The sequence below is a fragment of the Canis lupus genome, chromosome 5, assembly GCF_011100685.1.
Source record: "Canis lupus familiaris isolate Mischka breed German Shepherd chromosome 5, alternate assembly UU_Cfam_GSD_1.0, whole genome shotgun sequence".
In the NCBI taxonomy this organism is placed as follows: Eukaryota; Metazoa; Chordata; class Mammalia; order Carnivora; family Canidae; genus Canis; species Canis lupus.
This window is the reverse complement of record NC_049226.1, coordinates 52718280-52731078: the sequence shown is the minus strand read 5'-3', so window position 1 is coordinate 52731078 and position 12799 is coordinate 52718280. Positions and strand designations below refer to the sequence as shown.

Genomic DNA, 12799 nt, shown 5'->3' with positions numbered 1-12799 from the left:
CTTCCCAAGTTGACATGATGCAAGTGAAGAGCAAAGATGTGTGCTTTTCAAACCAGCTTCTGTGGTGGCCAGTGACAGGTAAGCGTGGGCTTCATATGAGGGTACCACTCAGAGGGTGAGGACATTCCAAGGCATTTATACTCTGCATGGGGGTCTTCCTGTCTCTGCGTTGTGTTTTGGTGCTTCTAGCCCCTTCAATGCTGTTCGCCTCCATTGAGTGCAAGATCAAGCCCAACTATTAGCAGTTGTAATTCTAGAAGTCTAAAATAATCATGATGTCATGTTTCTGGGAGAGACCAGTCATTTGTGCTCTTGTCAGTACAGCATGTTCACAACCTCAGTGGCAGAGAGCCAGCAGTGTTAGGAACAGAGATGACCAGAAGGCACGGGTTCGAGGCATCCCTTTGAAGATGTTTGGTTATCCTCACTTGGGGTATTGGAATCGGAACAGCTGGCTCCTGCTTCCAGCTCTCTGTGATCTTGGACAGATGACTTCTCATTCCCACATCCTCAAGCATAAACACTACCCTTGTGTGACTGAGAGAATTCAAGAAAATCTAGGTCAAGGATCTAGTACAGTGCCTGGAACACACTACAGGGATGGCATGAAAATTAACTTCTTCTGGTGAATGGAGGACTGTCCCTAAAAGTCTCTGCTCTGCATCCTGCTTGGGGACTGTCTAGCAGGAAATTCACTCCCTCCTGAGTCACCCATTCATTCTCAATCGCCACTTACACCCTTGCAGATGTAGGGAATGTCAGAGCTCAAGAGGATCTTCCAAGGTTCCAGCTGACAGATGAGGACAGTGGTACCTGGGAGGTGGGTGTGGACAGTACAGGGTGGTACAGGGTCCTGGCGGAGATCTGGGACTACAACTCAGCTCACTAGACTCCTGGTGCAGGGAGCACATAATCCTCTCCATGGGCGGGGTTTGGGGGTGGGGGGGTCTTCTTTCTAGCAAGCCCAGATCTCTCTGGGTACATAACCCTCCTCAGCCTTGCTCTTTCAGCCCCTTGGGGCTGCCACACTCTGACCAGAGATCCCTCCTGCAATGCCTGTTCCTCTAAATAGTTAAAGAGAGTGACTCACTCCCAAAGCTAGGTCCTCTGTCTCTGTAACTTCCTTGCTTAGAGGTTTCTAGAGTCCTCGATGTGCGCTGGTTTTCCGTAAATTCCCTGAGGATGATTCTATGAAACATGGGGAGAATGGCCAAAGTATGTTTTAGCAGTCCCAGGGGGTAATTCTTACTTCTCATGCCACCCTACTGGGGACACTGTCTCTGAACCACCCCCGCTTTGCATTATCCTCTCTCCTTGCTTTTCCTCTTCCTCAAAAAGGAAACTGAGTAGGCCCGCCAGACTTTCAACCTAGGGAAACTCCACTCTGAATGCTGTGTTCTTGGCTGGGTTTGGAATAAAATACCTTATGCTGCCACCCCTCCACAGCTGAAACTTCCAGCTTCAGATCTCCAGACACACACACACACACACACACACACACACACACACAAACACACACACACGAACTGGAAGTAGCTCCGTCATAAATGAAACGACTGGAAGGACTGAAAGGACTGTCGAAAGGGCGGGGAGCCCTTCCTTCTTGTTTAACTCCTCTTAGGCGAGAACATCACAGCCCATGGTGGGGAAGAGGGTGGCACCTTTGATCGAGAAGAGTCCTTGTGGTCCTTAGCTCTCTGAACCACTGCCACACCAACAGCCGTGACTCTTGGCACACGGTAGTGCTGCCCAGATCATGCCCCCCTTTGCTTCCTGGTGCCAAAGAATGTGCTGCTCAAATGCAGCTGTATGCAAAAAAGGATAGGGAGAGCACACACACATGTTCCAGGAGCTTTTCTGCTTGGGGCAGTGGCTGGTGGTGGCTTTACATGACAAATGAAAGAGGGAAGGACTATCCCTGCAGTGCTGTCTTTGGGGAAATAAAACTCCAATTTTATCAAGCATGTTTCTCCTGTGAGACAGGACCCTGAGTCAAGCTCTGAAAAATTGCACTAAGTCCAGGCAAGTGTGCTAGCAGACAGCACGCCTCACGGTCTCATCTCCACCACGAGATTATTCATTGCTGGCACGCAGCAGCAGCAGCAGCAGCAGCAGCAGCAGCAGCAGCAGCAGCGGTCCAGGAGACAGCTTGGACTGGGGAGTCAGATGATGTGGATGGATGTGCCCTTTGGGGCTCAGTGCCTCACTGTTTGCCACCTGACTAAGTCACCATTGGAAATCTGGAAAATACAGTCAGGCATTTTTTTGAGTAGCTACACTATGTGCTACAAGTTCTCTTACGTATCATATAATTTAGCCCAGGCCACAATCCTGAGAAGTAAAAATGATCTCGCTTAGTTTATATGTAAGGAAACATAAGGCCAGGGGGGCAAGTGATCTCCCCAAACCTCAAGGAACTAAGAAGACAGAAAGAAAATTCAAACTAGAGATATTTTGGATTCCAATGTTGGGCTTCTTTCTGTTATAACCTTCCTCGAGAGCTTTTATTTATTTATTTAGAAAACATAGATGGGGGAGAAAAGACTACATGATGTACTACAGATATGTCAAAAATGTTCTGCAAAGAGCAGAGTGGATCCACCAGCAACCAGACTCTGCAGTGAAGGGGAATTTTAAATGATAATAATCACATTTCTTACCTTGTAAGGGTGTTCAGATATTGAAAACAGTTATGCACATGCAGGCCTTAAGCAAGTAAGCTGCATGTAGGAAGAGCTCAGTGAATAACAGTTATTATTACTGGTAGTAAGATTCTTTTTATGAAGCAATGCCATGTGTGAAATGGCTGACATGGGCATCCCTAAGGGAGTCACACGTAGGTAGCATCTCCATGAAGGAACTGACACACAAGAGGTCAGGCACACCAGGCACGATTAACTGGCTGCCCTGTCCAGCTCTGGGATTGTTGTGAGGATCAGAAAGGGGAAGCCCAAGAAAGGGCTCTGAGAAACCTCCCCCAGCATGGTGCAAACATATAATGGGATGGCTGTGATCTCCATGGATCCTGTAAAACAGGTAGGAAAACACAACAGGCTTTAGGCACGAATGGCCAAAAACCTATTATGCTATTCCAGAATGTTCTACTATTTAAAAAAGCTGGTCTCCAATTTCAGCCTTCCTAGTTATCAGCTATACAAGCCTCGGAAATAACTCACCCCAAATTTCACTTTTTCTGGTTAAAAAAGAATTTAAAGACTTTATTCTGTTTTGTGTCCAGAGCCTGGCCCCTGTGGACTGCATTCCCTGGTACTCTGGGCTTCCTGTCATCTTGATTCCAGTTGAGTTCCACCCATGCAAGAGAGGCAAGAGATTAGAAGGTGGATGGGGAGAGAGGTCAGGGTATTCCATCCATATCCTTTCCTTCCTTGTGCTGCATCTCTGGCTGTGCCTATATTTCTGCTTGGTGAGGGAGAGGACTTCCTCCTCAATCCTGCTCTGCCTGGGTTTCAGTAATCTTTCTTTCTAGGGTGGTAACTGCTTTCACTGTTGCAGGTGTCTGAGAGGTTAACCATCCCTTGTACCTTACTTAACCTTACCTACCCTTTCTAAGTGGCTCTTTCATTCAAGTGTCCTCCTCTGACCTAGCCAAGGTGGGCTCTGCTTCTTATAGGACCCCAGCTGACATATTTAGAGCTCTGTAATTAGCCCTCCAGGCACTGTCTCTGGGAGATCTCATCCCCTCCTAGAGTCTCAACCACCACTGTTTTGCCCAACATCTCTAAAAGCTGACTACTTTGGAGATCCCTGGGTGGCTCAGTGGTTGGGTGCCTGCCTTCAGTCTAGGGCGTGATCCTGGAGTCCTGGGATCGAGTCCCACATTGGGCTTCCTGCATGGAGCCTGCTTCTCCCTCTGCCTGTGTCTCTGCCTCCCTCTCTCTCTCTCTCTCTCTCTCTCTCTCTCTCCTTGTCTCTCATTAATAAATGAGTAAAATCTTAAATAAAAAAAAGCTGACTACTTTGTAAGTCAATGATATGTGGAGACTGGGTAGTAACTTATCAGCTAGGGCTTAAAATCTCACTGGGAAACAAAGATAAGTTAAATGCAGATACAAAAAAGAATATAATTAAGCACTAAACTATGTCTTATTGAATAGTGGGCATCTAGAGATCATGGTCTGAATTCTGGGGTTAACACAGGTTAAAGGAAGGTGGGGCAAATCCCTTAACTTCTATCAATTTCAGATTTTTAATTTCTAAAACAGAGAGGCTAATATCTATTTCAGAGATGTTATCTGGGAAACTGCTTATGTTGATTCTAAATTAAAACATGACGATGATGGTGTTTAGCTAGAGGATAGGCAACAGTCCACTCATCCTCGGAATAGGAATCTCCTCTCAAATCTCTGTAATCCAAAAGAAAACTCTCTAAAACAAGAAAAGGTACCAGCCTCTGAGTCTAGCAAAGAAAAACAGATTTTCTTTTTATTTCTCCTATGGCCTAATATGAACAAGTGGGCCCTTTTGCAAGGCTAACAGGCATTTTGTACTTCTCTGCCTCTTTCTTTCCTGGGCAGGTGGCCAAATGGAGAATCGATCATTTATGTTTCTGTTCTCCTAAAGAAAAACCACTGGGAGCTGAAATGTCAACATTCTTCTCAGGAACTTGCAAATAATGAAACACAATTGTCTGGGAATCAAGAACCCCCTCAACAAGCTCAGTGCATCTGACAGGAGTGTGTTATGGAAGGACAAATTCCCAGGGCTTTGGGGACCTCATGGTTATAAGGGGTGACAGATGGGGCACTTCACTGCAGGTAACACACGCACAAGGTCAGCAATCATTGCTGGGCCTGGTCCAGCTAGCTGGAGTCAACGTTAATGCTGACAGAGGACCTTCAGAGAGCACAGGCAGGCTGCTGCTCAAAGCCACTTAGAACTCAGTGCTTCCATGAAGGCAGTTGGCCAACAAGGCGCTTTGTGACAGATGCCTGGTGAATAGCAATCTAGCAGGATGCTGGGAGAAGAAGCATCAGCTCCTCAGCAGACTTACTCGGGGCTCTGGGTGAGAACCAGGATGTTGGGAGGTTTTTCCTGATGTCCTTTATTTAATATTTGCTAGGAGCAAATCTCATTTACCTGGTCTCATATTAAGTAAGGGGGGGACTTCAGCAAAAATGAAGGTCTGGGCCTTCATTCCTTTCACTGGCTAGGGTCTCCTTGGGGTAGAAGGCATGGCTCTACCTGATGGAAGTCTGGAGAGAAGCTGAGGACCCCAGGCTCAGTCTCCTCTGGGTTCTCCCTGCAATCTGCCCACTGGTAGAGAGGCTGTGCTCTGCTCAGATCTCATGCATGGATCATAAGTCTTGCTCTGGGACAGGACAGTGGTTGGTGGGAACAAGAAGGCTTGCAGTTATCCAACTGCTCCACAGACCACATGGGACAGCCTGTGTCTCTTAAGGATGCCCACTGTGGCCATATATCCACGTTATACCCTCCATCCCAGCATTTATCAATCAGAAGATTGGAGTTTAGAGGTCCTCCTGTCAGACTTCTTTATCTACTTATCAATCAGATTTGAGCTTAACAGAAAAAGAGCTCATTATTAGATTGCCCTCAAATCTCGTAACACTGCTTAATCATAAAAACAAAAAAGGAAAGAAAGAAAATATTAACCTTTCCCAAGGTGACAGTCTGTGAAATCATGATTTTGGTATCTTTTAAAACCTTTTTCTAGTATACCTTATAATAGACACATAACTATTAAAATAAGGCTTGCTTATGTAACAGCTAAATAAATAATGGGTAGGTAGTTTAGAAAACTAAGATTTCTGGGGTGCCTGGATGGTTCAGTCGGTTATGTGTCTGACTCTTGGTTTTGGCTCAGGTCATGATCTCACAGTCGTGGGATCGAGCCCCACATGGGGCTCTGTGCTCAGCACAGAGTCGGCTTCAGAGTCTCTCTCCCTCCTCCTCCAGCTCACACTCATGCTCTCTCTTTCTTTCTCTTTCAAATAAATAAATAAATAAATAAATAAATAAATAAATAAATAAATAAACAAACAACAAACAAATAAATACATAAATAAAATAAAATCTCCCTAAAAAATTTTAAAAGTAAATTAAGATTTTTAAAAATGATTTCTACAGCCATACTACAAGATACTTAGCATCTTTTATATGTCTTAAATTACTGAGAAAATTTGTATACTATAAATAAAAATAAGAGTTATGATTTATTAAGCAAATAGGAAAGAAAAGGCAACACAGAGGGTGTTTTACAGATCCTGTCCCAGTTCATTCTTGGAGGCACTTGGCCAGCCTTGTATATATATTTTTTCTTCTTCTTCTTTTTTTTATACTTAAAAAAATTACACTGACCAAGTTGCATCCTGAGTGACTATTTCAAAGTATGAAAAAAGTTCTCATAATATTAAATGAGAAAAAAAAATAACAGGATATAAGACTGTATAAATAGTGGGACGCCTGGGTGGCTCAGCGGCTGAGTGTCTGCCTTCAGCTCAGGGCATGATCCCGGGTCTGGGGATCAAGTCCCACACTGGGCTCTCTGCGAGGAGCCTGCCTCTCTCTGTGTGTCTCTCATGAATAAATAAAATCTCTCTCTCTCTAAAAAAAAAAAAAAAAAAAAAGACTAAGTAGCAATTCCAAGTGCATTACATATGTTTGTAATTCATATAACATATATAAATAGGGCAGCCCAGGTGGCTCACCTGTTTAGTGCTGCCTTCAGCCCAGGGCATGATCCTGGAGACCTGGGATCAAGTCCCACGTCAGGCTCCCTGGATGGAGCCTGCTTCTCCCTCTGCCTGTGTCTCTGCCTCTCTCCCTCTCCTGTGTATTCTCATGAATAAATAAATACAATCTTTAAAAAATAAATAAATATACAAAGGCAGATTGTGAGTTACACACAAAAATGTTGACACTGATTTTATGTGGTGATTTTAATTTTTTTTCCTTTTATTTTTGTGTATTTTCAAAATATTTTACAATGAACATCTTGTGAATTCTATAATCAGGAAAATACTTAAATTATATGCGTTAAATGCATGAGGTATTTTTGAGGTGTCCTGCTAAATCATTTGTTTTTCCAATATTTTAAGTCACTTTTTAAAAGAAGGAAACATAGACTATATGAAGATCAGAATGTAGGAAAAATTATGCTCTTTTTCACATGCTTTTAAAGGCCATTTAATAACATAATTTTATTCTACATATTACTTTTTCCCCAATTTCTTTCTTAGATTTTTTTTCTTTCTTAGATTTTTCAATAAAAAAGCCTTCTTTAAATATTTATAATCAGAAACCTCTCTGTGATATCTCCTAATCCCATAATCTCATTACACATTACTTTAAAAATTAACACTTTACAAAGTATTTTGAAACATTAATAGGAATGATAAAAATGAATAAAATTAGCTTTTATCTTAATGTAGCATCTTTTACCATATTTATCATATGGCAAAATACTTAAAATGTGTTAAAAAATAACAAAAGGTAAAGATTTATAAAATCTGAGGGACTATAAAATTCGACAACTTTTCTTTTTGCAGGCAGTGCACAATGAAGATAAAATTGAATAAAATGTGATATGCTCATAAGTTATAAAACCAGTTTCAGGAAAATATCTCCACACAGTAGGCGCTCAATAAATATTTTCATGATGACTAAAATCTCTTCCCAATGAATATATGCACTGACTCATCAGTGAACCAAGTAATTTACTAAAAAATGAATAAGTAAAAAGTTTTGCCACAATGATCATAATCACTCCCTTCCCTCGGTCCTATTAAGCCAATGATTTTGAAAGTAAAATATTTGCACAGTACCTTGAGTTTCATCATGGAATCTTGACATAACTTGTCGCCCCGAGCTGCAGAAACCTCATCAATCCCGATCAGCTTGGCCTTGTACCGGACCCCTTCACCTTTAAACCTCTTTATCAAAGTGGCTTCACTGCGATCCTGACCTAGAAACAGAGAAAAGCAGGACTGCAGGCATGTAAGTATTCAGGTCCCACTGTCTTTAAATAGCCATAGTGCTGAGATTTGTTCTCTGGTTTCACTTATGTTCTAAGAAGTCACATCATTGGACCGAGTAGAAAGTAATTATAGTTCTCTTGGATGCAAATTCTGGCTATATCCTTTTAAATCCAGAGGCAACTTACTTCTCTCTGAGTTTTCTCAGGCAAGAGAAAATAAGAGTTAAAAATAGCCAACCCCAATGGGGCATTAAGATAATTAAACTAGACAACACGTGTAAAGCACCCAATACAGAAGTTTGATGCACGCTAGATATTTAACAAATAAGAATCACCTAGTAGGAGTTCATGTCTGACATTCTTGTTAGAAAGTGGTATTAGCACAGAGCCTCTTTGGTTAGGGTCCAAGACCCTCTTACACCCAATTCCATGGGCTGCTTTTTAGTGAGGCTCCAGTGTAATAGCTTTGTATCAAATAATGATCCAGGGACAACTATAAAAAAAATGGTTTTACAATATCTCTTCTGCTAACTCATGTGTATAGAAGTAGGCTACTTGATACGGTGTGCCCATATCCTGCAACAGCCTTTCTCAGTAATTATTAACATAATATTTTGCTATGATATATCAACCAGAAGTTCAAATACAACCACATAAAATAAGGACAGTAAAGTTTCTGTGAACTGAGTGTCTCATGGGAGATGTTTTATAAACTTGATCGCACTCTTCATAAAAACTCAACCATATCCATCATCTAGATGAAGAAGATGAAGGTCACAGAATTCAAGGAGCTGGTCCCAAGTTCACACAGTCAGAAAAAAGATGAATACACAAGAATTAAAATTTCTAATACCATCAAACTTTGGTAAAATTCATCAAAGGATGGGGCATTGTATGTGTGGCTCTTAAAACATGAGGTGCTCTAGTCTCTGAGACTCATGGCCTGGAACATCATTGACTTGAATTTCCAATGCCTTCCTCTATCATACCTGCTCTTACTGGGCAGAATTTCTGAGCTGGGCACATGAGCAATATCTCAGCCTACCCCCCTGTATCTATATAACGTGCAAACTAAGGCCTTTCTATCATGTGCAGTTGAGAATCATTTGAGTTGAAAACAGAGGAAAAATAACAGCAATACTTAATCATTGCACAATGCTTTTCTACTGAAAAAAAAAAAACCATAACTTGTGGCCCATTTATTTATTCAGTTGTCCCTCATTGAGTGTCTCCCCTATGCCAGATGCTGTAACTCTCTGCAACAGACGCATGAGACACAGTCTCTGACCCTACCAGCTCAAGATTTTGGCGACTGAAGGTAAAAATGTGTAACACATTATACCAGTTGTGTAAGAAGGTACTGGCTTTAGTTGGACATCCTCATTTCAAATCATAGCTTTCTCACTTGAAAACCAACTGAACTGTCTACCTAGCCTCAGTTTCCCCATCTGTCAAATGTGGATAAGAGATCTACCTTCTGACTTATTGTGAATAGTAACTTATAGGAGAGAGTACATGTGAAGCACAGATTCACATGCTAAGTTCTCAGAAAATGGCAGCTGTTGTCACTATTATCAGCCCCGTGAAAGAAGCACAGAGAAGATCCCATGCTGAGGGAGGTGGGTACAAAGGAGAAATGTCTGCAGAGCCAGACCCCTAATTTCCAGCTGGTGCTTTTTCCCAGTGTACCCTTGCTGACTTCTGGTATATTAAAGCCTTTGAATTACATTCCACAAAGCAGATATAACACAGGGATGATGAGTCAGAACCTATAATAAATGTAAAAATTCAGCCTCAGGATTCTGTGAGGGCAGATGTCAGAGAATAAAGCTATGAACAAAGAGGACACTTGCCATGATACACTCTGTACAGACATCTAGCTCAACAACACGGTCTACCAAGTCACCTCTCTGCATTATCATGCAATGTTGGGTAGGAATGGCCTATGGCTTGCTCTATTTCTAGGGAAGGTTATCTTCCTCTATCCCAAATATCACCTCTGCCTCTTCAACACATGACACTATTTTAGTCACTGATCAAATCTCTTTCATTGTTTGGGATTTCTCCAAGCTTTATATCCCAGGTAGCATTTATTATGTTCTATACAAAGCACACTGTATACACCAATTTGTTTAGCCACAGACATGACCCTAGAGATAGGTACTGTTATTCACATTTTTATAAATGAGTAGCTAAAAGTGAACATCTGAGAGGCCAAGTAACTTCCCCAAAATTACTGAGTGATACCTTAACCCAGATCTGTCTGATGCCAAAGACCAGGCTTATGGTTTGCTTGTGTTATGCGTTTTCAAGCTTGTTCTCTTAACCACCATGATTAATTGCTTCTCATTCTACCTGATTTCCCCATCTTTATATTGTACCAAAACTCACCTGGCCTGAATCTGTTGATACCTAATACGCTGGCGGCATTAAAACTCCTTTGAAAAGACAGCTTGAAAATGGAACAAACAGCTTCCAGCCTTCACATCATGTCCCAGAAAATGTCTATGAGTCAGATACAAAGACAGCCTTAAGAAAATATTTGTCAAGGCACAGAGCTCTAACCAAGGAGGATGCTTCATAAGGGGGCAGAGCCAGATCAGGTGAATGAGGGCAGAGATTAATAAGAAAATATTAGGCCATTTAGAGGAAAGTAGGGAGCCCAATTTAGATTAGGACCCAGGGCCAAGCTAATTTGTATGAAGGGCACTTATGCAGTAGATAATCCAGTTTCTCATTAAATGCTCCACCATTAAAAGGGTAATTTTTCATGAGCACATCTTGAGCAAGGTCTCAGTTATATTAGTTAAGAAATAAATAACAGATATCAGAGCCATAAGGCTATTCCATCAGAGGCACATATGATTTGAGGGTATTAGGGAAAGGGTCAGTCTTCATGCATCCCAAGTCATCACGAATCCCCACCTTATTCTGCTGAAAGAACCAGTGGCCCTATGCTTCAGGATGGACAAAAGAAAGGACACGTGTTTAAGGAAAATCAACAACATTGTCACTACCAATTATCGACCGTTTACTATACCAGTTGCTGGGCCAAGATTTTACATGCAATCTCTCATTTAGCCCTCACACCTGCTCTTTAAGACAGACTCTATCACCTGCCCTATTTTACAGAAGATAACATCAATTAGCAGAGCCTGAATTTTTAAAATAAGGGCTTTATTGAGATATAATTCCCATACCACTTGATTCCCTCTTTTCAAGTATATAATTCAATGATTTTATACATTCACAGAGTTGTACAAACATCATCACTAGCTTATTGCATAACATTTCCATCACTCCCCAAAGAAGCCCTGCATCCATTAGCAGTGCCTTCCCATCTCCCCCAAACCAATCCAGACAACCACTAAGTCCATTTGCTGCCTCTGTGGATTTGCCTGTTTTGGAGGCAAATTTCATTTCACGTCAATGGTAACATACAATGTGTGATCCTCTGTAACTGGTTTCTTTCACTCTTCATCACATTTTCAAGGTTATTCCCGGTTATAGTATTATGCAACTACTTCACGCCCTTCGTTTCTGGCTGAATAATATTCTATTCTACCAATGTACCACGTCAATTGATGACATTTAGGCTGTTTCTATTTGGGGGCTATTATCCACAATGCTGCTATGACACTTGTGTATCAATTATTATGTAGGCATATTTTTTAATCCTTAGTATTATACCATTTCTCCCTGAGTACCTGTTCTCTATCAGGTATAATACTGGGCCGTATGGTAACTCTATGTTTAATTTTTTGAGAAATTATCAAAGTGGTTTTTCCAAAGTGGCTGTATCGGGTTACAATCTCACCTGCAAAAGTATGAGGGTTTCAGTTTCTCTACCAGATATTCTTGCCAATATTTATCTTTTTTGCCTTGGCCATCCTCGTGAGTGTTTAGTGATTATCAGAGTTTTGTTTTGCATTCTCTTAGGACTAATGACGTTGAGTATCTATCTTCTCTTGTGCTCACTGTCCTTTTGCATATCTTCTTTGGAGCAACTCTTACTCAAATGTGACATAGTCGGGGACCTGGCTGGCTCAGTCAAAAGAACATATAACTCTTGATCTCAGGGTTGTGAGTTTGAGCTCCCACTGCGTGTAGAGACTACTTCAAAAATAATAAAATCTTTTAAAAAATAAGAAAAATAAGAAAATCTGCCATAGTTTAATCTGACGTCCTGAGTTTGAACCCAGGTTTTATGTTTAACTATTAGGCTCCTTGGCATCAGTTGACCTTACTCCATACTCTGTTATGGCACTTGCCACTTTTTACTTTGTGTCACAGCTATTTGAGTAGATGCCTTATGCAGTCTACAGTAAATTGGCAGCTATCTTTCTCCTAAGACAAACACATCATAAACACACACACTGTGCCTGATCTTCTCAGGTCTTATCCCCTTTACCCCCGCAGGGCTACTGGAAATAGGCACTGTCATCATTCTATGAATGAAGAAACCAAAGCCAGAGAGGTATATAATTCAAGTTACTGCAAGCTGAGCTGGGAATAGAATCTTATCCCGCCCTATTCTAAGACCTGAGATCTTCCACTGGGAGGCAACAGGGTTTAATGGCCCAGAACAAGAACTGTGGATTCCAAGGACCTGAATTCTGGTCCCAGCTCTCCCAATCACTCCCCTAATTGTGTTGTGTTGGGTAAATTTCCTTCCATGTCTGCCACAGTGTCTTTCTTCTGTGAAGTATAGCTAATACTGGGTCACTGTGTAGGTCAAAGAAATGATACACAGCAACAGAGGGCAATGAGAGACAGTCGGAGCTCAGTCAAAGTTGACCATTGGTACCTGGGTGATCATACTTCCAGTTTGTCTGGGACAGT

The 12799-nt window shown here is 41.6% G+C and overlaps 1 protein-coding gene across 13 annotated transcripts in view; it reads right to left on the bottom strand.

Annotated features, from left to right (window-relative positions):
* Positions 1–12799, bottom strand: part of DAB1 (DAB adaptor protein 1) — a 1027070-nt gene that overhangs the window by 136797 nt on the left and 877474 nt on the right. For all 13 annotated transcript variants that reach the window (XM_038537411.1, XM_038537399.1, XM_038537400.1 and 10 more), the window contains one exon: positions 7806–7945. In XM_038537411.1, the coding sequence (XP_038393339.1) occupies positions 7806–7945 (140 nt within the window). The remainder of the gene's footprint in view (positions 1–7805; positions 7946–12799) is intronic.